The sequence below is a fragment of the Opisthorchis viverrini genome (assembly GCF_000715545.1).
Source record: "Opisthorchis viverrini unplaced genomic scaffold opera_v5_213, whole genome shotgun sequence".
NCBI lineage: Eukaryota > Metazoa > Platyhelminthes > Trematoda > Opisthorchiida > Opisthorchiidae > Opisthorchis > Opisthorchis viverrini.
In genome coordinates this window covers 372,094-396,808 of record NW_008751871.1, presented here as the reverse complement: position 1 = coordinate 396,808, position 24,715 = coordinate 372,094, and the positions used below count along the sequence as shown (strand labels likewise).

At 45.7% G+C, this 24,715-nt stretch overlaps 2 protein-coding genes across 2 annotated transcripts in view; one reads left to right on the top strand and one right to left on the bottom strand.

The window, feature by feature from the left end:
* Positions 1 to 2,960: 2,960 nt before the first annotated feature.
* The window catches only part of T265_08371 (hypothetical protein), a gene marked incomplete at both ends in the record, with an annotated part of 39,939 nt that continues 18,184 nt past the window's right edge, over positions 2,961 to 24,715 (top strand). Inside the window, 7 exons of the mRNA XM_009174155.1 lie at positions 2,961 to 3,125; positions 3,176 to 3,272; positions 12,592 to 12,661; positions 12,710 to 12,776; positions 17,092 to 17,220; positions 17,400 to 17,544; positions 22,158 to 22,238. Of these exons, the coding sequence (XP_009172419.1) occupies positions 3,076 to 3,125; positions 3,176 to 3,272; positions 12,592 to 12,661; positions 12,710 to 12,776; positions 17,092 to 17,220; positions 17,400 to 17,544; positions 22,158 to 22,238 (639 nt within the window). The remainder of the gene's footprint in view (positions 3,126 to 3,175; positions 3,273 to 12,591; positions 12,662 to 12,709; positions 12,777 to 17,091; positions 17,221 to 17,399; positions 17,545 to 22,157; positions 22,239 to 24,715) is intronic.
* Positions 13,115 to 21,323, bottom strand: T265_08370 (hypothetical protein; the record flags this gene model as incomplete). The annotated part of the gene is made up of 3 exons (XM_009174154.1): positions 13,115 to 13,415; positions 20,946 to 21,216; positions 21,242 to 21,323. 3 exons carry the CDS (start codon positions 21,321 to 21,323, stop codon positions 13,115 to 13,117), a joined length of 654 nt encoding a protein of 217 aa, XP_009172418.1.

Here is a 24,715-nt window from a genome sequence, read left to right as displayed (position 1 = left end):
TGCCAACGGAACTCCTGCTGTTTCAAATAAGAATAGGTCCTTTGTAAATGATCTTATGGTATCCGAACAAAATGCTGTATCTAAAGAACGCACTACCTGTGAAAAATCTGAAGTTCCCATCCCGAGAAGATCTGAAAGATTGCGGTCAAGACCGCCACTGGACTATAAACATCCACACGCTCAGTCATGGTGTTGCCGATGTGATGAACATGACTGATGCTCTATTCATTGCTCTATTCATTATTCTCTTGTTTTAATATTCCATATGCTGTACATATGCACGAATTCGAATACATACGTGCTGGTTGTTACGCTTCGCTGAATTCTGGATTTCTAGTTCGTCTGGTTATACCGATATACGTGCGAAACTTAATTCTCACATAAACGTGGACCACTTGCACGATCGGTGGTGTGGAATAGGCGACCAGTGTGCGGAGGGTCACAGGGAGACCTCGCCGTTACCGACTGGCCGGGATGTTTAAATGGGTGTTGGAACGTGTCCTGAATGTACAATGTGGTTGACACTTGCGTGCTTTTGGCCCATAAAATCGGTTATACCAGCAGCAAGAACGACGGGTACGAGACAATGATCGGGATCATTAACGTGGTCGATGATTGTTGATCCCTAACCGTTGTAGGCGATCGGTCAAAGTATCAGACTTGGTGTGTTTGCGATATAGATGCAAGAATCGAGCGGAATCTGTAGAAGTAGTGGGTGCAGGGCAGGAGACGGAGCTTTCGGGGTTACTGGGGTAAGTTTCGTGGAGCTTATCCGCCATTTATGCTAACTGCTCCCAGCTGTGGCCATCAACTGAAGCACTGATGACGTGAGACATGGAGGCTGGAAGTTTGTCGAGCCAAAGTTGTTCCTTGATTTCCACCGCTAGCTCACGGCCGCAGGGGAGTCTGCGCATGTGGTGAAGCAGTTGTGATGGCGATCTGTCACAAAGTTCGACAGTGGTGAAAAAATCCCATAACATTTTGTTTTCTGACTTCACTGTCCTACTTATGACGGCCGCTCGAAGGGCATTATATGGATTTTCGTCGGGAATATCTTCCAACAGATCTTTCATTTCTGTTGCTGCATCCCAAGGAAGATGCTGGACAACAGAGGAAAATCGCGTGGCATGGGAACTGATGCGTCGGGTAGTAGGAACGGCCTCCACCTGGTGAAAAAACCCTGGGGTTGCGTGGATCGTAGTCCGGTAAACGTATGCTAACCGCATCCTCAACTAAATCCGCTGAATCAGTGTGCCTCCATAATTACTGGGCGAAAGAAACTAAAGTACGACGACTTGAAAGAAAAAACACTTTCAAAAGAATATCTAGAAATACTCGGGCTTACCAAATTTGTAGTGGTTTGGCTACCCAATAAGTTGGTATACCAGGAGTGTGTGGCAAAGAAATAAAAGTAATAACGCTAGGTCGGGTACACAATAATAAGGAGGTAAGATGGAACAAACTCACTAACAATTGTTCTCTTTAAAATATTTCGTCGTTGACCCAGGTCAGCGAATAAACAATAATCCAACTATGTTGTTCCAGAGGTCTTCTGAGCAGTTCCCACCTATAATAGATTCTGAAGATAGTCTGAAATGTTTTGGTACCAAAGTTAGTACATGAGACTCGCGAATGACCGCTGCAAGCGCGAGCGAAGTCAGAAGAGAGAGTCGAAGCACGTGACCACGCTTGTATTCTGTGAAATTGTACAAGTGTGCGGTTTGGTAGATTTTTGTATTCAAACAAGAAAACGGTTGCACAATTGACGAAATACGTAGTTTTATAATAGATGCAAAAAATGTACAAAACGCCACAATACAGAGGTAGTCAGCCGTACAAAGACCTAATCGCCTCATGATTACAAACGGAACGATGTGAAATGAACAGCAGATGGTGTCTTTGTTCTCTTAACGAGACCAATATGATAACCTGGTGCTCCGTGCGCTGATTAGCTTTTTAGAGGTGCACCCAATTTACTGGGCTCTTCCTATTCCTTGTGTCTGTGCGGGTTGTGGGTCACTAGCTCCATCTGTAGAAGAACCACTCAGAGCAACTAGCACAAGTGCTTTTTGTCTGCCTCACGCCCAAATACCTTGCAGGTAACCTTCACCGATGGTTTAAAGGATGAAATTCTACCGGTAACAATTTCGGGACAACCATATGAAAGCAAAACCATATCTCGATTATTTCGTTAAGCCCAAGGCGCACTAATTTAGTTGGTGACTGTTTTTCACGTTTAAGGTAGTTGGTGCATGAAATATTCGTCTTCATTCAGTTGTTCATCCTGCATATGAAATCAGTTGAAAGCATTTTAAATGCTTTTTTGCCAATTCTCCGCTGGCAAGATTATTGCTCAGTTCGGTGCCACACCTTTTTTCGCTTGTGCCTCTCCGGCGAACGGAACTTGCTGAACGACAAGAACAAACCTTACCCGTCAAGCTTGGGTGAAACAGCAATCTGTGCATTAATCCATGAGTCTGAATGTTGGCGTTACTTTGAAACTGAATGCGCGCCAAAAAATGCTGGCAAATATTTGCTGGAATAACTTCCATGCAATGGTAGATTACAGTCTTCCTGACTTGAGAGTACAATGGGAGAAATGCAATATTTTACAGCAAAACGCTTCATTCTGCACACAGCGGTTATCGGTAAAATTGCATATGTCGGATACAGATTATCGCTTCATTGCTACGCCTCATGGTCGAGGTGACTGGCGCTTGACCAATCAGTGCTGAAAATTCTGCTTGGTCCGTTGGCTAGAGCGGTTGGGCTCTAGTGCGAATGATCAGCTGATTGTATGACCTTGGGATGACTTCCTCCGTGGAGGAGGAGGATATTCTCAGTTTGTTGGAGTTGATGTTGCGCCGGAATTTTTCCGAGTATTACTTTAGATCCTACAAAGATGTTGGTTTCTTAGCCCACCACTCACTTATACTCACTTCATTTTTCACAGGAAATCACGGCAGTGAGCGAACGATGCTCCACTTTGGTTCGTCGGGACTATTATATCAAGGTTTGGTTAGGCCTGCTTATAATACAAATAAACTCTAGGAATTGGAAAACTCGGATGCCTCCATGTGTGCCCATTATCCACCTGCGCTACTTTTACCTGAACTCGATGACAAGTTCGCGTGTGAATACGTTGAGCGTTATTCTTTTCATATTTGTTTTTTAGCTGTTCAACAGAAGATTTGCAGAAACTTATCTCTCAGGCAAAGTTCGCGCGCAGTCGAACACGCTTTGTGTGCCCTGTGCTCAGTTTTGGCCGCAAGGTATGTCAATGGGTAAACAAACGTGCGTCGACACAACATATTGTTCTTCCAGCCATGCTGATTCTGTTGTTCATATGCCACATAGTGCATTTAAGCAGCAGTAAGTAAGAGGCTTAGGCCTCTTATGGTCACCTAGGACAACCTTTATTAGGAATGAAGTAATTAGAATCACACATGACTGGTTTACACTTAGTGGTCGCCAGCTCGTCTGGTGCGAGTGTGTTGAAATTTCGCACAGTTGATGGTTGGCGCATAACTGGAAGTGTAGCTTTCCATTGCCAGTGCGGTGAAAATTGCAACACGGGTTTTTTGTCTGCCCAGACTTGTAGCGAACGATTATAGGGACATTTTCTCCATGGCGTGAGATTAGTGGTGAATATGAGGTGAGGCAGGTTGGTGACAAGGCATGGCGCTATTGGATCTGAAACCTGCTGTAATGCGATAGCGAAGGAACTGATCATCATCATCATCATCATCAACACCGATGCTTCACTGCTGCATCACTGATCCGAAATAAGATTGCGATCATCTTTTCAGCCGCATATATTCTTTACTCACTGCGGCAATCCCAGTATTTTGACCAGCGGCTATTCATCAACTAGAAGAATCGTGACGAAACAACGTCTATGGGCGGGAAGACGCAAGATGGATCAGGGAAAATCCCTTTCGGCTTGCCTAGAATGCTGTTCACTTTGCGTGCCCTACGTTTGAAGGATCATAAATGTCGCCATTTATGGGGCTGATGTCATATTATACGGTGAGATGGAAATAGAGTATGCTGCGCATTTATATGTGTACCGATGAACTCAGGACACTGGTTACTCGAATTTCAATCACATTCTTTTGTCATAAGTTTGGTTAGGGAGGATTCAGCCCACTACCGGATAAATTGGTATAAACCAAAGGCAGTCCCGTCCCGGACTTGAAGCGGTGATTAGCGCAGTTTCTTGGACGAGCAAAGTACTGCGACCGTTTCGTAAAAAACTTCGACTCTCCGGCTACCCCACTTTATGACTTACTCCGATAAACCGGATGGTTTGAGTGATCAATTGGAGTGTAAATCTCTTGAAAGTACCAGGATAAAAGTAAATTCATGTATTCCTCATGCGTGTTGCGACTCACCTATAAAAAATAATTTACCATCTGCAATAACACACCTCTGACGTCAACTGAGTTAAGTTCCTCGGTTTGAACCCGACCTCTGCATATTGGCTTCCCTCTGTATGGGCTTGGACAACCTGGCAGTATCCCAGCCTTTGTGCTTCCTTCAGGTGGCATTGCAGCTAGGAATCAAAATGGCGCTACAGCTGAACGGTCATACTTCTATTTTTTCAGTCCATCTTCATCTGATAACGATATATGGTCTCAGCGGCCTGCAGTGGTGGAGGCATCGGAGTAGTGTTGAATGATATAGATAGGGTCATCGAGTACGCCTGTCTTGTCTTGCCTAACGTTGAACAGAAGCTTTCGACTGATTTGACGGAATGTATGGTGGTTGTGTGAGTCTCCCAGACATGGAAGCCACCCCAAATTCTTCGTCTGCAGATTGGTTTAATGGATTTGGGTTCCCAGGGATCCTGGCTGAACGCTCATACCCTGGAAGGTTTTACTACAGAAGGATCTTTTTTCGCGAGCACACAATGTGGCATGTAGCCGATTGGCTTTAGAAAACAGAGATTGAGGACCAGGAAACTCCAGTAGTGTGGTCCTTGAGGAGGATCCTGGGCGGTTGATGCAACCTTGGCGAAAAGATCCCTGCTAAGGAGGACCGCAGCCTCTTTAATTAGTGGAAGCATTATTGAAAACATGGAGGAGAGGTGGCTCAGCGGTTAGAACGCGAAGTTACTGACCGTGTTCCGAACCCGGCCGCTGCCCCTCGATCTCCCTTGTCTAGGCTTGATCAGCCTCGTGGTTCCTTCTGGTGGCGTGACAGTAAGGCTCTGAAAGAGTGCTACAGCTGAACGATGAGAACACTGGGGAGAAACTCTCTGGGTCATTGGACCTTGTTGAGTCCCAGTGGATCTGGCACATTGTCCTGTAAGTCGGTTGATTCTGACTTATCATTACTCCTGCTGCCTGAGAAGGTGACTAGATTATCATGAAGTGGCACATATGGGATGCTTCAAAGCGTCCTGTTTGCTTCGGTGGACGGCTTGTTCCCCATGGATGAGGGACGATTTAATGAAGCCTGCTGTCAACTGTAAGCAGTGCCAGTTGATTACAGGCCATGGGCAAATCACTACAGAAACCGAGAGTGTGGTCTGCTGACGTAACTGAGCCAGTCCTGTTGACCCCCAGTGGCCATGAGCACGTTGGCACAGGATACCTTTTGTGGTGGATTGAGTTGAATGCCTTGCCAACTGAATGGGTAACACAGTCAGCAAAGTGGTGATGTACCACACTGCAGCTAAATATGGGGTATTTAGGGCTGCTCTAACGAATCAAGAGCCGTGGTTCGAGAACGAAGAGTTGAGGAATTGCCTACAGCGGCTCGGTATCAAAGTTATAAGGAGGATAGTCTGCTCAAAAACAGCTGGCCTAACGTCGTGACCGGCGATCCAAATATCATCCTATGGTGTGTATCAAGAAACCACCGTTGCAGCGTCTCCCTTATCACCAGGGTTTCGCAGCCCGAAATGGACGGAGAGCGACCGAACAGTTAATCCACTTACTCTACCTGTGTCTTGTATTCTTCTGCAGACAGTTGATGGGGGGATTGAGCATACGAGAAGCAGCAGCAGCCTGCTTTTCTGTTGACTTTAGCCTGCGAACGCTGAGGACATCCTATGGTGTGTATCAAGAAACCACCGTTGCAGCGTCTCCCTTATCACCAGGGTTTCGCAGCCCGAAATGGACGGAGAGCGACCGAACAGTTAATCCACTTACTCTACCTGTGTCTTGTATTCTTCTGCAGACAGTTGATGGGGGGATTGAGCATACGAGAAGCAGCAGCAGCCTGCTTTTCTGTTGACTTTAGCCTGCGAACGCTGAGGACATCCTATGGTGTGTATCAAGAAACCACCGTTGCAGCGTCTCCCTTATCACCAGGGTTTCGCAGCCCGAAATGGACGGAGAGCGACCGAACAGTTAATCCACTTACTCTACCTGTGTCTTGTATTCTTCTGCAGACAGTTGATGGGGGGATTGAGCATACGAGAAGCAGCAGCAGCCTGCTTTTCTGTTGACTTTAGCCTGCGAACGCTGAGGACATCCTATGGTGTGTATCAAGAAACCACCGTTGCAGCGTCTCCCTTATCACCAGGGTTTCGCAGCCCGAAATGGACGGAGAGCGACCGAACAGTTAATCCACTTACTCTACCTGTGTCTTGTATTCTTCTGCAGACAGTTGATGGGGGGATTGAGCATACGAGAAGCAGCAGCAGCCTGCTTTTCTGTTGACTTTAGCCTGCGAACGCTGAGGACATCCTATGGTGTGTATCAAGAAACCACCGTTGCAGCGTCTCCCTTATCACCAGGGTTTCGCAGCCCGAAATGGACGGAGAGCGACCGAACAGTTAATCCACTTACTCTACCTGTGTCTTGTATTCTTCTGCAGACAGTTGATGGGGGGATTGAGCATACGAGAAGCAGCAGCAGCCTGCTTTTCTGTTGACTTTAGCCTGCGAACGCTGAGGACATCCTATGGTGTGTATCAAGAAACCACCGTTGCAGCGTCTCCCTTATCACCAGGGTTTCGCAGCCCGAAATGGACGGAGAGCGACCGAACAGTTAATCCACTTACTCTACCTGTGTCTTGTATTCTTCTGCAGACAGTTGATGGGGGGATTGAGCATACGAGAAGCAGCAGCAGCCTGCTTTTCTGTTGACTTTAGCCTGCGAACGCTGAGGACATCCTATGGTGTGTATCAAGAAACCACTGTTGCAGCGTCTCTCCCATCACCAGGGTTTCGCAGCCCAAAATGGACGGAGAGCGACCGAACAGTTAATCCACTTACTCTACCTGTGTCTTTAATTCTTCTGCAGACAGTTGATGGGGGGATTGAGCATACGAGAAGCAGCAGCAGCCTGCTTTTCTGTTGGCTTTAGCCTGCGAACGCTGAGGACATCCTATGGTGTGTATCAAGAAACCACTGTTGCAGCGTCTCTCCCATCACCAGGGTTTCGCAGCCCAAAATGGACGGAGAGCGACCGAACAGTTAATCCACTTACTCTACCTGTGTCTTGTATTCTTCTGCAGACAGTTGATGGGGGGATTGAGCATAAGAGAAGCAGCAGCAGCCTGCTTTTCTGTTGGCTTTAGCCTGCGAACGCTGAGGACAGGTAACTAAACCAGATTTTAAATATTGATTTCGAGATGCTTAAGGCTGTTGTCGAAGCGGACATGCAGAAATTTACTCCAAAGATGATGGAAAGCAAAAAACTGTCAGCCTTAATGATGGGGCCTGCAGGGCTGGTATCCGCAGTGGGGTAAGGTAAGTAGAAAGAAGGATTATGTGAAGCTTTTTGAAAACAGGTGCAAAGAGTAGGCTTTTTTCGCTTACTCATCCTCTATGCAACAAGTAGAGTGGTCTGGCAGATCGCATCACGCGACGGCTGGCGTGGCGTGAGAGTATAGCTGGTTGCGAAGTTGATATTTGTACGCGGGCCGGGATTATCCGGATGCTCATATAGACAGAAGGGTACTTAAGACCCTCAACCAAAACCTTTGACTCAAAAGCCTTACCACAACGCAGACGCAAGTTTTTACAAAGCAAGTCACCGTACGTGGAAGAAAACCAAACGCAGAAGACCGAGAGACCATTTGTCAGACTTCTATCCGTTGTCCGAGCTGGCATGAAAAACTATGGATGTCATCATCATCATCATCATCATCATCGACAGCATGACATCAGCGTTCAACACCGATGCTTCACTGCCGTACAACCATGACTTATTTGAAAGCCTTATTGTAAAGAAAAGAATAAAGGTGGATGGGAGAGGGACTTAGTGCTAGCTTAACACAATCATTCCGAGGTGCCTACACCTCCAGACATTCACTCAGGCAATCTGGACAGAAACTGACAACAAGAACGCCACTGACATCGGTTGGCAGCCATATCTTGTAGTGTCTCCAACCAGGCACAGTGAGGATCACGCGGTCCCCATCCTGGAAGAAGAAATCATGCCATCGACCGGGTCGCCTTAATCCCCGAATGCAGCAGGATGGGGAAACGAAATCAGACAGTAACTTGGTTCTGACACCATAGCCTGTTTTAGTGGCGCGCTCGCCCAGTCGTATAATAGCACTTCGTACTTTGAGGGTGAGAGACGCAATTCGAAACGCATGGTAACATCACTTAGGTTATTTGGTGTGTTTCTTATCTGAATGGAAACTGAAAGAAGTAGCGCAACATTGGCCAAATATTCAATGAATTTAAGGGCTTCCCAGGAAAGAAGGTCCAAAATTAGGGTGAAAGACAACAAAAGTTTCTCACTTAATTAATCCACTATTAGGTTATGGAGAAAAGGTGACAAACAGTAAGCCTGAAGGGCACCACTTTTGGTCATGTTGGGAGAGTATTCCCAGCAGACCTTAACGCGCCCGCAGGTATATAGTATGATGGTTGGAGGACTGTGAAGAAAATGCGTGGCACACCATTGAAAGATAGACATCCCCACAAAGCAGCGCGACCGAGCCGGACATTACGTTCAGACATGAGAACAACAATTATTGTTTTTCTGTGTGACGATGCTCCAGCAGTTGTCGTGAGGTAGAGATATGGTAAATGCAGCCACGACCCGAACGGAACTCTGCTTGGTTTTCACGGCTCTCCTCACAAAGGTGCTGGTATTCCTGCGTGGGATCATATCTGTGGGCAACTTGGAAGCGATCATGATCAAACGGGCACTCTGATAATTGGCTGATATTCAGATATAACATCTATTTTGAAGACAGGAACGACATCAAATATCTGCTATTCCTTTGGCACTTCCTGTCTTACAAATGGTGTGCACAGGTGATTTCGAGCTGAGTAATTCTATGCGCCTCGGAAATCCAGGAATACTAGAATTGTGGGTCGCTTATACGTATGGCGTTGTTCTAGCACCTGACGCAGTGTGGAGATTTGGTCAACACAACCCCTACCAGGCTGGAATCCCGCTTGCTGCTCTCGAGTCAGTATCTCACGAGCCACCGTAAGGCGACGAAGCACAAGTGACGCCAACAGTCTCGTTACAACCGGAGTCAAGCTGATCCCCCTGTGGTTACCACACTCACTACGCGCTCCTTTTTTAAAAAATGGGCACTATAACCGATTCTCCCCAGTTGTCTGGGACAGACTCCTTTTCCCAAATGCAAGCAAACAGGTCGGACAGGCGCTGACTGAGGACTTCACCCCCGTCTTTGAACAGTGCGGGTGGAAGGCAATCCGGACCGGGAGCTCGGTGGCGCTTGAGACAACATATGCAGTCGTAAACCTCCGAGGCCGTAGGTGGTTCCACGTTCACCGTCCAGGGTTCTACTTCACCTGTGGGCTGCAGATGAGTGCCGGCTGGTGGCCAAGACATTTGTTGTTCAAAGTATTCAGCCCACCGGTCAAGGCGTCCCTCCTTATTCGAGATGGTCGTTCCATTCTGATGCTTGATGCTTTCACTCACAGGTGGTCTCCGGGGACCGGTCGCACGGATCAACTGAAATAATCTCCAGGCATTACCTGCTTTCTGGGCCTCTTCCATTTCTTTGGCTTTCTGTGTCCACCATACTTCACGGTCGGATCGCAAGCTCACTTTCACTTGACGTCTGATGGCTCTACTATGCGAAGTGAAGTGAGACCCTCCAGAATACCTTACTGGCTCACTGGGATACGCTAACCACATCACAACACTACAAGGATTGGATAAAAGCAGTGGGCATCACTTTCACTTGACGTCTGATGGCTCTACTATGGATGTCGAAGTGAGACCCTCCAGAATACCTTACTGGCTCACTGGGATACGCTAACCACATCACAACACTACAAGGATTGGATAAAAGTGAGGCAGTGGGCAGAACGATCCGGCCGTTACCTGTCAATGTTAAAGTTAGACGGAAGGTTATGATCCAACGAGTAGAATAGGATGGCTTTCCGTTTATAAGGACCTGTTTTTAACCTTAGGGTCATGTATGTGTGTGCCGACTTCGAGAAAGGGAAGTGTGCAGCGGTTTATGTTACTGGGGGAAATTGTGAATAACATTTGTTGGCCGTTCCGTCAACCCGTTTAACCGGAAGTTCTTAGCTCATGTTGTTGTTCCGTAGCTGATATTGTGGAATAGGAATATAGTCAATGATCGAGTCAAAGATTGAACACCTGAGTCATCAGCAGGCTCTGTTCGCCTCTGCAACGGATTGAAATAGGAAGATGTGTGAAACGTATGAAATTTTCCTGGAAGCAACTGTGATGATAATGCGGTTTTCGCTATAGGTATAACTTTGCAGTTATATGTATGGTTTGGATCGTGGGTAGGAAGTGGGTTGAAACGGTGGATTGGAATGGTTATAGTGGCCGCTCCATAAGATAGATGAATGTAGAAGTAAGCAAACGACACAGATGACGAATTGACTAAGCGTCGTACAGTCTAATTTTGTTTGAGTAAACATGTCTGCAAGTGGTTTCGGTTGCGCCGGCCGTCAGATGAATGGTAGGTTTCTGCCTGGTTGAGTATTCCAGTTGGTACGCCTGCATCATCTACGGTTAATGGCTATGATGAGGGTTGTTTTGGAGGATGCACGATGACACCGGATTCTGTCCCAGAAATACCTTCTGAGTAACTGCTACACCGGTACGCTCTCCCCTTCCATTAAGAACTCGAACCATCAACAACAACAATTCATCGGCAGAATGTGCTGTCTTAACTTACCTTAAAAGTTTTTTTCGTTGACATTTGATTCATACTTAGAGGATCGGATATTGCGTTTTATCGGTACAGGGCCGGGATTATGTGTCAACTTGGAATTGAGGTGCCAGATGTTGGTCCCGGTTGTGCCAGGGATGTCTCCCGTTTGGTACTAAATTTGTTTTCCACAAAAGAAAATGCAGTACGTCTTGCAGAATTATGTTAAAGTGTCCAGTTGATCCGTGGTTACACGTAGACTACGACACTCTCAGGGCGCCCAAGACGATTAGGGTCCTCAACCAAAGCTCTGACTCAAAAGGCTCATCGCGTCGATTGTTGGCGTAAGACCACCAGGCAGCTTTAGAAATAAAACGGTAGTCGTTCAGTTGTAACACCCTTTCGGTGCCTAGGTGCCATGCCACCCAAAGGAAACACGGGGGCTGGGATATTACCAAGTTGCCCAAGCAGAAGTCGAGAGGCAGAGGCCGGGTTCGAACCATGGACATTCCGATCAGTAAATTCGCGCTCTGATCACTGAGCCATGTTGCCAGGCAGCTGTGAGACTTGGCCTCTCCGATCAGCGGACCTGAAACATCTTCAGGTGTCCGGCAACATGCACCGACCATCTTTGCACCATAAGAGACAGACAGGAATGCAGCATTGTACTCTGTACCCTTTACAACCAAACTCGTGTCGTATCGATGCCATGAATATCGGAGACTGGCAACGCTGCCCTGGTTTTCGCGCAATAGCTTTCCAGCCTAATTTATCGACAAGATATCAGTAAGCACAAAGTACCTCAAGATCTCCGCCATCTGGTGATGATGTGATACTATTCCAGGTAGGATGAATGTTTCAGTCAGAGGAACAATGTGGTAAAGCTGCAGGATATGGTTAGTCCTGAAAGAGTTAGAAATAACATTAGTTCTTGGCCGATTCCATCGCGTCATCTAGGACGCTGTGGTGCTCCACCCCCTTCTGGACAAGGTAACTCCACAGTAAGGTCACAATGTTTGATTGATTGGTGATTTCTCTCGAGAGTATTGATTGACACGAACCGCCTGTTGCGCCCTCTGCATATCGTGTTTTCATATGCCCTTGTCTGATCGAACTGTTTACTTCGTTGGGCTCGGAAAGTTTGGGTATTGACTGTTATCTCACATTTGGAGTAGGCTGTATAGATGCATCAACACCAACCACTTTAGCAATTGTTTTCAGCTCCTGTCATAAGGGTTGATACGGATGAGCAATGTTTACATCATCTGGTTACTCAGTCTTAGGCTGTGAAATGAGCCTACCGATCCGAAACTGTTACCTGTACCTGGTTGTTTTGCATCATACAAGAAAGACCACCAACTATTGGGCTTAACTGACTCAAACACGTTCTGGTCCGCTTGTTTTTCTTTCTTACTAAAGAAGTACTCACGACTGTACTTCAGCACAACTCGGGATTCCACGCTTTTGCATAGTCAAAGTTCACTTTTTTTGCCTTTCACCCACCCACAGGTTGTATGCAGATCCAGTACACTGAGCGGTTCCCTCGAATTATATGGTCGCCAGTTTGCCAGTGTCGCAGGTATGGAGACTGACTTCATTTACCGATGATCTCATCCAATTTATCAAGGGTTCAATTTCGATACCACTTCAGGACTACCGCAAGTACCGAATAATGCTCGAAACTCGAATCCTGTGTAAGTATTCGCCTCTCATCTTAGATATTTCCGTGCTCATGGTTTGTGACAACCAAAACAGTACTAAAGTTTGGCTGTAGGAGTCACCCGTGAGAGGTAAGCTGTTCATTTCCCCGCAAATCAGGAGTGTAGAGCGCGACCGACTTTACCTGTTTTTTGTGAAATCTTTTTGTTGAATATGTTTGAGTTTCAAGTGGCTCTTCTTGTTTAAGTCCGTCACAAGAAAAGTAAGTGGCTACGACCAAGAGGATGAAATACAAGTATTCAAGCCCTTTTACAACCAAGTATATTTTCCTTATACACTAACGTAGTGTCGAGATAGCTCAGTAGTTAAGGTGTCATCCTAGGGACCGGAAGTTCCGTAGTTCGAACTGCTTCTGTCTAGGCTTGAACGACCTGACAGTATCCCAGCCCGCGTGCCTCGTTCGTGTGGTATAGTAGCTAGGCGCCAAAAGGTTGCTACAGCTGAACGATAGTAGCTGAGGCATGTTCCGGGGGTAGTCTTCTTCTTGCCTAAGTTTAAGGATGTGTACTCTACCGTTACTGCACAGGTATCTCTGTGTCCTCGTTAATCCGCTTGATAGTCTTACAACTGTGCGTCCATATAGGAGTTTGCAGCACACATTATTCGATATTTGTCTGGTTTTTATTGGGTCGAATAAACCGAAAACTATCCAAACTTGACTCGGGGCGTCCCGTGGTTACTGCAATGTGGATAAGTTGTGTAACCATACTTCTTTGAATACTTTCAATAGTTTGTTACTACTAGTGACGCGTTTTCACCAAACATTAATTAATCCCCGTAATAGACAGTTTTAGGACTTTCTGATTTCTTTCATGAGCTACTTCTTGTTAGTGAGTAACGGAGCCGAAATCTTCCAGTCGCTTTTGGGGCTTCTATGCATTGTCTGTCATCTCAGTGGTTAAGTTCATGGGACCCAACCAAAGTGACCTTTTTGAAAGGGCGGATTGTTTACTGATAGCGAGAATACTATATAGTTATAGAAATGATGTTCATGAAATAGTTGACGCAGTTTAGTGGTTTTTCATCCTGACAGCACAGCGAATTAGGGAACTTATGCTTGTCTTCATTCCTATCAATAAGCAACGCTTCGCACCTAAGAAAATGCATGTCACTCACCGTACTATTACCTAAGTCTTGAGTCTGAATAAGGGACGCTTTCTATTGCCCCTTAACGTTATGTTCTCCTCAGTCAGGGACACCTTTTCCCTAACGTCGGTTGACTGCGTCTCATCAGAGCGAATTCACTAAGGGTGGCCATATGCTAGATGACCCGTCCATGAACACACGTTTGATCGAGAATGATTGTTTCTGTAACTGGTCCTTCACATGGATAATTAGATGTTTCTAAAGCATTGTTCGCCGAGACGCAGATTGGCACTGGCTTTAAAAGAATTGGTGTATATGTTGTCGTTTTATGTTTATGTTTGTAAACGTTTTTAGTACGTTTGTAGACGTCCCGACATGATACCGTACCGCAGTCAATAGCCATTTCCCACCAACATTATTTTCATCTTACCTTAGGAGGTCCTGCTCGTCACTTTCTGTTTAGAAAAGTTCTTCCGTTTTTTTGCCATCTCGTTTTTTGATGCCCACTTGATTTTTGGAGTCATTTAGCCTAGGAGGCAATGCGAGTCAGCGTTGTTGTAAAACTTGTGTGAAGCTGAAACGATTATCCTCATAATCCGTTACCGAATGCCACTTTCTAGCCATGCACACCGTCAATATTGTCCTTCAAAGCACAGCACAATTGAAACGTTCGAACTCCTATCACAAAATTTTGATCATGCTTTACCGTAAAACACTCCTGGTGAATTGGTCTGCTTGTTATTTTCGCATTTTTGATCCAACGCGTCACACCAATACGGTAAATCGGTGCCGTAGCAATAGGGCCGCAGTGTTCCTACTCGAAATTCCTCCAGGCCACTGTGTTGGTATCCTTTGAAGAGACCACACTTCATTATTGCTAAATATCTTCCCATCAGCAACACCGTTGATCACTGAGTGTACACAACTTCGGAGTACTTTCATCGAATTTCCATCGTTTTAGTTGCATTAGCGGTTTGTGTAAGACTACCATTGTAAGTGCTGTGTAGTCCACTGTTTGTCGTGTTCACTTGAGAAACGGTTCATCGCATCACTTCCGTTTGGGACCCAAACTGCGGTTTGACCAATTTAGACTTCGGAACTTGAAACGGATGGGAATGTGCTTACTCGACGCACAATATTTGTGTTCTATCTCATCAACCCGATAGGCGGGCGTTTACACCTTGCTTGCGAGTTTTCCTCATATTTTTTGGAAATAAAAATCACTGATCCATTTGAACAAGGAAGTTGGATGGATTTTTTTCGCAAATCATCGTTCGCCACAAATTGTGTAAAACAATGCCAAATATAGTGCCATCCACTTTGCAACATTTATGTAAGTCTGGAGCAAAGTAATCACTCAACAAAATCAACATAGTTTCAAAGTAACCGTCTGGTCTTACTGAGCTCAGAGAACAGTCTTAGAACGGTTAATCAATATCAACTCAATGAACTTTGGTCTCAGGGGCCGTTTGCTTTGGGCCTAGGAAGACGAGTGGAGCTCAGCTCTGCACCCTGTGTCGATTAAAGGCCTGGTAATCGATCATTTGACTCTGGATTGGATTACAGTTGACTTGGGGTGAACTGACCCTAAGTTGAGCTCGAGATAGCTGAGTAGTTGAGGTACGAACTTACTGACCAGAGTTTACTTGTTCCGAACCCAACTTGGCTTTTCGAATGCTCTTTAGGCTTCGTCAACCTTGAATTGTCTCAGCCGGTCGTGCTTCTTTCGGATGGCATGTCCGCTAGATACCGAAAGGGTGTTGTAGCGGGACGATTGAAGCCGGTAGGAGTGGTACACAGTGCCTTGAACATGCGACCGGAGCTTCCGACTTTTCACTCTGAGTTTCTTATGGAGTTTTCAGGGTGGCAACCTGATCACAATATATATTCAGGCAATTCACTGTCCTCTGCAAGTGTGTCCGAGGCTGGAATCTTTATTCGTATACGCTGGCTTAAGGACTCGTTAACGTATGTGCTGTACCACACGGAACCCCGTATTACCCAGTTCATGAAGGTTCCCAGTACGCAGAACGAGATGCAGTATGGTGATCAAAACATCGAAAAGCAAACATCCCAAATTCACAGGCTAATCGAATGTTGTGATGGAGTGTTATAAGCAGTGAACGGGTGTTCAGTCTGTCTCTCGCTGTTCATCATCAGTGAAATATCACCCATGTTTATGGGCTCCTTCCGATCGCTCAATTTTGGCCATAAAAATACCGACCAAGTTTGGTCCTCAGGAGCTTCTGATAACAACACCACTCACTCACTTTTAGTTAACGTACTAGGAGTGAAGCTTCGTAACCATAGTTGCAGTAACATGAGATCTTTGAGATGCAGATGGGAGGACTGGTGACATTTGAATGAGATCCGAGATGATCGCCCCCAAACCCCGCAGTTTCACTTGGCGGCACATTTGTAAAAAGATTGCCACATATCAGATGCGCACGACCCCGTGAGATATACATGCCTTCTAAGTGGAATAAGCATTCATAATTTTTATTGGTTAGTGAGAACTGTCCTGTTTGGTTTCAGAGTGTCTATCAGCTAGCTGAGAATAGAGTGAATATTCATATCCAAAGTGAAACTTGTGGGTTCTTTACGTTTATGAGTATTTTGAAGTATATAAAACTGAAGTGCATTAAAATTTGTAGGTTTAAGCGTATTAAACTGAGTGTGGGAGGTAAAACTACGTAATACAGGGATGTGTGGTCGGCAAATATTTTGATTCTCCGCAAGCAACATTTGGGTCGGTTGTTTATCTGATAATAGTTTGGAAGTTTTGGCTATAGTTGTACTGATTTTGCATGCCTAACCCGTTTTGTTGGGGATAAGGTTGCCAGGTCCCTTGTCGGGTTTCCAATATGATGAGTTTGTGGTTCTTTCATTTTTTGTTTTAGTATTTTATTTATTTTCGTCTTGTGGTTCTTTAGCTCTTGTAAAACTTCCATGTATCCTTCTGACACTGTACACGTCGAGGAGAGGCGAAAAGAGTTGTTTCGCTTTAAACCCGCTTTCTTTCTCAGGAGGTACGGGCTGAGCATGTTAAACAAATTATATGAAGAGTACGTTATAGAATACGAATCATCGCTTACCTCTGTGCCTTAGTTCCTTATCCCGCTAAGAGAACGGTGCTACCCATTTTCAATGTGATCCTGTCTTGAAGAGGCCTTTGAAATCCCTGTTATATTCTTCCTTTTTTAGCGGCGTCCATGAAGTCCAGTCCACTTTGGATCATTTTCGAGACAACGATTGTGAACTCCTAAAGAGATTCCGCGTCGCCTACATTTGCGACTTCATGCTTGAATACCGGAAGATGAAATACCGTCTACCGTGAGCACAATTTTACGCATGTTCTTATCCACCCTGACCCATTCGTTAGCATTACCCTTCTCCTGACCGTGAGATTCTTCCTATTTATGGGTGCTGGTGCTTCTACACTTCACACACCGTCAAAGTGTTCCGGCTGATGGTTTATCTGTATTTATTGTTCTGGTTTTTAAATTTTTCAGAGTCACATCTTCAGAAAAAGCAGATAGCCACCGTCGTTATCACGATTTTGATGTACTGGCTCTACCCTATCCTGGAAGCGAGTTTTTCCGCGTCTGGCGCGACAGTGAATATGCCATGACTGATTTAGTATTTGACTGGGAGCAGGTGAGTCCGCCACAAGCCTGTTTGGTTTATACTAACTTCCTCTTCTCGTTAATTTGAAGGATTACTGCGGCACATCAATCGACAGCTATTCTCACTCGTTTGATGGTATTGTATCGGCCATAATGCCCTTGACACGATGTTGTTCCAGCGTCTGGTCTTCAGGTGTGCAAAAGCTGCTCTAATTATTTCATGGTATATTCGGATTGTGGGATTCGGCCATCTCCTCTGTTACGCTCTGGAGGGATGGCTAGAGCATCAGTGGTTTGAAAACCCTGCAGATCGACGTAGGTTCTAGCCAGAAATGTAAACTACTGGTAAGGTTGATGGATTACAGCGAAATTGGGGGTCAGGTGCGCCTTCCTGCTTCAGATTCGGATGCTCGGTTCGCTGGAAACGCGCTCCTATCATGTGTTGTTCCATACTGTTATATCTTGATGGACGGAAGTGCAACTCTGTGTCGGTCCCTTGGCTTCCTGCTCCGCCCACTATGGTATAGCAAAAGGCACGGTAGCTCTACACAGCCCTTTATGGAGACAAAGGAAAATCATTACAACTATATATATATATATATAGGGTAGTCACAGAGTGTTCCACAAGGTCGTGCCAGAATGTCCGTGAGGGGGCGAGAACCGTCGAGTCAAGGTGCTTGACTCGGATTGGCTGGCATTCTGACCAATCAGGGCATGCCTACGTCTGGCCCGTGTCCTGCACGTGACACATGCATCCAAATGATGTGATGTTCGGTTATTAGGGACGGCTGGCCCCCGAACACATACACAGAATGGTGTCCTGCGTGTCGTTTAGCTTGAGAAACGCCACTAAAACCACTTGGTTTTCCGATATCGTGCAACTTGAAACATCACATATTCCAACAAGAGTCACCGAAAGTATTTCCTCACTCATTTTCGCCGCTCGAAACACCCGCGTTCTGCGTGCTGACAAGGTGCGAAACGCTATTGCGGCCACTTCAAGCGAGGTGAGAAATAAGCATATGTCAAAATATGCAGCGTCCTTGGTCCTTTATTACTTGAAGGCAACGTTTTGGAATATCAATGAATGCTTCAATGTTGCCCTCCACACCAACCAGTTCCCTTTTCGATTCGTCCACGACAGTTGTAGGCGTTTGCGGGAGCTATATGCTTTGTGTTCGCGCCACTCTCCTTTGATCACTTCTCATCCTGTCTTGGGCCGACTACATCAAGAGGGTTATCGGGCCCGAGGTTTGCCCTTAGTGAAACATCCGTATGTGAGGTGATCGTGTTATCACTATCCACCAGCGTGCACAGGTCCAGAGTTCAAGTCTGGGTACAGCCAAAGGTGTCCACTGCCGGTGAACTGTGACAGAAACCAAATTAGTCCAGTGGTTCCCTTGTCTACTCTGGACTAACCAGCATAAATACGTTAGGATTCGAAATTGACGTGATCCAAATTCATCCATGACCAATGGAGGCCCTGTTCTTCCTATATACGCGCCTCCTCAGTATGTTGCAAAGATGTTCGACAGGGCTTGTGTCCAGACTTTACACGAGTTGGTGTGACATTCGAATATTTCGGGTGGGCGTGCAGTAGTTCCTTACCTGGGCAGTGCCTATCGGGGCGTGCCCTCATCGAACTGTTATTTTCTGCGCTTTCTATGTGCTTTTTTCCGTCTAACTTGAGCAAACCACGTTGCCATGCCTTAAAACCGTCGTCCGAAAAAATGGGTTAACATACTTTAAATTTTTCTCAGGTTTTGACGGTAATGAGACGAGTTATCTCGACGCTTGAGATTGAACCACCTCTCATTTGTGATCCCGAAGTATGCAATCATCTACCATGGGGAACTTCTCATAGTTGTTTTAAATGTGGAGATCCTCAAAGTACTTGCTGGATATGCTGAATTCCTAACTAGGAGGCTGTTTCAAGATTCATATCATTGCTATCTGACCAGATTTGTCCCGTAGGAGTCTCTCCCTTGCCTTGCCAGGTGTGCTTGTAGTACAACTCTGGCTTCTTTAGCGCATTCCGAGAGTTTGGCTAAAGGTCATTCACCAGCCTTTTTGCTGTGGCCAGTTATGTCGCCAAGCTACCAAGTTGCGGCGCTTGTGACATAAAAAAGACTTCCCACTGAGTCTCAAGGGACGCGTATATCAGAATACAGTGTGGGATATATCGTTGTACGGTTGCGAGACTTGTCAGTTTCAGATGAAGACTGTGAGATGCCCTCAGGTCTTTAACCACCGGTGTCCCAGAACCGTAGCTGGAATTAGGTTGAACCAGCTGGAACATAACTCATTAATGACGCCCACGAACTAGGAAGTTGCGCTCCAGGACATCCGGGCACCAAGGATTAGATCTGTGAGTACCACACAAATCCATTTCACCTCTGGGTTTACAACCGACTAAATTAATGGATTTCCCTTGTTAGCGTTTCACACCCTTTCACCAAGTAACATCACTTCTCACAAGTTTGTGCGTATACCATCATTCCAGGAAGTGATTACGCTAGTGACCAGTGTTGGATGCCATAATTTCAGTGAAAGTAGGAAAATTATGGGGAAATGGTCAGAGTGAGTAACGTTCCGCATGTTGCTTTTGTTCTTATTATCGAATGGATTGCTTGAATATTTCGAGGGTCATATGTGGCTTGATTTTATAGGAAAAACTTGGACTTTTGTGTGGAATAGCCATAACAGCACATGATCCATTAAAATGGTCAAATCATTCCTTCGGGAATATCGTTGGAGCCGGAGTGTCGAATTGTAGACAAAAACAATGAATGAATAAAATGAAAGGCACGTCAACCGACAGGTAGAGAGATGGAGATAGATGACTCAAAAGATAGTCAATGATTCTCAAAATGGCCACATGATCTGACTTCCAGTTATCTGTCATCATGTTTATCCGACAAATTTTTCGGCTATACCTCGGTAGTCAGATGATTTTCTGAATCAGTCAACAGCTGATTAGCCCAAAAATCACACTGAGTCTCAAGTTCACCAGCTGCACAAACTAGCCGGTGGACGTGAGGTTAATGGGTAATTGCCTATAGCTGTCAAACAAAGGTCCGGCTATCCTATCCCTATGCGCGTATGGGATGGTTCCTAATAGAAACTGAGGCGCTCACGTGGCTCAGCTTTAGAGGATCTGACTACACTTTTAGTATCAGATTAGTCCGTTCAACAAAACAGTCCCACTAATATTTCCGAACAACATAAAATTTGGAATGAAAACAGAATACCAACCTAATGGACCTCCTCGACTGTCATCCCAATTTACAAAGAGGGCGCAAGAACATCACGCGAAAACGATCGTGGTATCAGCCTGGTATTTGTCGCACTAAGGTGCTGTCTGGCATTATTTTGCGTAGGTTGCTCGATTATCGGGAGAGACAGCTTCGTGAAAATCAAGCTGGGTTTCACCCTGGCCGAGGATACATTGACCATATCTTTTCCATAGGACAGATTCTTGAGTAGTGCCACTGCTTCAAACGTCCCACGTCGGTTGTTTTTCCTGATCTGAAATCTGCTTTTGACTCTGTCGATCGGGAGAAACTTTGACAGTGTCTGGCAATCAGAGGTGTCCCTTCCAAACTTCTATCCGTTATAAGGGCTCTATATGGAAACTCCTGCGTCCGCGCACGAGTATACGGGGAACTTTCGCCTGAGTTCACCACGTCCACTGGTGAGATGGCTTAGCGGTTGGAGCGTGAATTTACTAACCAGAAGCTCCGTGTTTCTAACCCGACCTCTGCTTGGGCAACCTGGCAGTATCCCATCCCATGTGCTTTCTGGTGGCATGGAAGTTAGGCACCAAAGGGGTGCTACAGCCGAACAATTATTAGCGGTGTAAGACAAGGCTGCCTCTCTCACCTTTCCTCTTCAACTTTGTTATTGATATGCTGCTTGAAAGTTCTCTGTCTGTCTCCGAGTGTACACTGCGATAGTGCGTGACCTCTGCGTACAGAAGACATACGGAAGATGTCAGTGTTTAACCAGTGGTGTCTGGTGGGACCGTCGGACTAGTAATGGTGGTCCTGGAAAGAAGGAAGCCACGCCTAATGGACTACGCTGATTAGGATATGTACTCCATATACAAGGAGATCGTCTGCCTCGCAGAGCTCTTTTTGATTAGTTCTGTGCTAAGTGGAAGCGACCCAGAGGTGGTGTATGACCTGTCAACGAAGTATCAAGACACTAGTAGACTTAGTCGGGTCGACAACTGCCTCCTTGAATGGAGACCCCTGGACTCAACTCACCAATGGTTAATGACACTGTCAGAAATCTCCGAATCGCGCAACTAGTGGCGCCCATACATCAAGGCTATCGCCTTCTATGCCTAGCTAGTTAGTTCCAGAACTAAGCAAAAATGTCATCGCTTCCAAGCTCTGACTAGGTCTCCTGCATTCTCCAAGTTTCTGGTGATCGAAACTGTAGCAACTGGAGCCAACGTGTCCATGTCACACGGTTTATGGATGATGATTTGGTGAAATTTACCGGTCCTGTTGCTTTCGATTCTCAGGCATGTGTGTTTTCTGACATCCGTTCAACTCAGTCAATAAGTTGTACAACGGCAAATTTTTCCCATTATGTTTTCCATCTGTAAATTTTTATATTTGTTATCTCTTGCTCCAGGCTGGTATTGAGGTGGAACTGCGTGAGGAGAGTCTTCGTGGAACATTGCTAACTTCAGGAATTGACTGGACGGCTTATAAGGTTCGTGCTCGCCTTATTCATTTATTTTCTTCTCTGCTGCTGAGTGTTCATCAGTACACTCTCGTTAGTCGGCCTTTCACTTGCTTCCGTGTGCCTAATGAAAAGTTTTTTAAATCAACTACTTCGAAAGGGTCCACAATGCGAACAAATGTACTCCTTCTCTCCTGTGTTCGGATAGAAAATTCGACGCTTTTCCCATTTGTCAATTTCCAAAGCATCTTTTCATGATTCTAGCTTCCCGTTAGGGCAAGATACTAGATAGTCTATCCCCTTTTGCCCCTCTCATACAAGCTGTCCTGGATATCTCGGTCTAGTAGAACGTATCATGGGAGACTTTTAAGAACTTTAGATATTTGAAGTAAACCGGTTAGATATCTTCACAAACGACGTCCTCTTTGATAATTTCAATGGACACATCAGTTGTGTAAACTCAGTCTTGAGTGACACATTACATCACGGCCACTTACACCCACTGGTTGATGGTACTGGTCCTTGGCTGCCGTACAAGCACGTCAATTTGTCCAGGACAGTGATAAAAAGGGTTAGAAAATTAGCCTATTGCCGGGCTACGATAGATACATAATGCTCACACGTTTCCTATCATACAGACAATCTGAATGGAAACTAGTATTTCGGATGCTGTTGACATCGAATATTCCATGCTTCAACCAAACGCAGGGGTTATAACGACTCAGTCATCGGAGGCGCGTAGCATTCAAGTTTTCTTTCACCTCTACCAGGTCCTCATTTGCTCACATATTGTTTATTATGGTCAGAGTTATATGTTGCCTGTCGCGCCACGGAAACCCAAAAGATAGAGATTATCAACTTGTTTGTCGCGTTGTTCGCAAATTTAGCTATCCGTCGCCATCGTACTTACTTCCAGTAGGCCCGGGGCGTACTGCTGTTATGCATGGAATAGGCTATACGATGACCGCCAATGATTTTCATATATTTAAGATACCGAACAGGTTGATAACGGTAATGGGTGGAAATCAATTCTACTAGTAAAAGGAAGAAAGTGCTCCGCTGCGAAGCCGCTCACTAGCAAACACGTACCAAATTGTTACAGGCCATGAAACACGATGTAAAACATCTCGTTCGCACAGTTTTTTTGGTGTGAAAATTCCCAAGTGTCCTCTTGAAGTTTCCTCAGATTTCGTTGAATATTAAACAACGGTAAACGAACGCTGCAAAACCGTTCAATAAGTTCCGTAGTAACCGTCACCATCGATCGAATGCGGGGTCGAAGCTTGGACATCAGGCCATAAAATATTTGCACGTTTCATCGGTAGCATACACCGTCACACCATGTTAATTGGAAAAGTGTGTTTTTAGAGAAATTAACAAAGAAAGATGAACAACTCGGAAGACGTCACCAGAAATGTGTGCTCGGTGCTCTGCAATGTGCGCATGTTGCAGTCCATGCTGTAAGGATTTAGGCTTCGCCGTGACAGGTTGGAGGCCAAGTCTGGATTTATGGCTTGATAGGGCTATAAAGGCCCAGCTAACGCCAAAAAGCTTACTGTTGTTAGCTTCCAGGAATAACCTGTTTAATAAGCTTGTGCGGCCCCGACGTCTGTATGACATCTGTGTGGTATGGGCTGATTCCAACCAAGACTAGCATAAACAATTTAACATTGTAGGCCCTCCTTGGCATATCTTACAAGAGTTTAGAATTTCCTGTGGAATTCTTTATGACGTCATCCTCAGGCAATTTGGCTAGGAAGTGACAGCATGTGTCACTGGGATTGGTTGCCTGCTATGTCCTGCGGGGTTCTACAGCCCATAAATAGGGTCACATAGGCTCCAACCAGGAAGGCTCGAAAGTCCCACCGCACTCAGTTCAACAGAAGGCGCTTTCGTTTCACGTTGCCATGTCGAGGCCGATCCCCCGCAAATCTTTTGCCAAGAATCGTTCGGAACAGAGGTTACTTTGGTAGACAGTGGGGTACATACACCAACCACCCCAACCTGGTAAGTTTAATTTGCTGGTCAGAAGAATCCGACTCTTTACCAAGTACCTGCTTACGCACCGCTTAATTAACGACTCACTGCAGGCTGCTTACTCCTGCTATGCTACGGAGACACCGACCATCAAGCAATTGAAGACGTTTAGGTTTCTCATATCGGTAGGGCTGTCTCACAACCATAGAGTAAGACTGCTCTAACAGTTGCCTTGAATGCGCGGCCCTTTAGCTTCAACGAAATTTATGACGTTTGCTACTTCTCACTTTATACCAGCGGTCTATCGCCTAGGCATTTTGCGGTCAAAGTTCGCCGCATTTCTCTGTGCTTACCACGCGATGGCGCCGAACAAACTTCCGTGGTCGCATCGTATAGGTCGAAGTAAACCATTACACGGCTAACTACATAACGTTATGTGTATAAGATCTGGTTTTTGGGTTATTAGTAATATCACACAGCGAACACCGTTGGGTTCGGCCGTTAATTTGCCCTTAGTTGAGTTTGTTGGT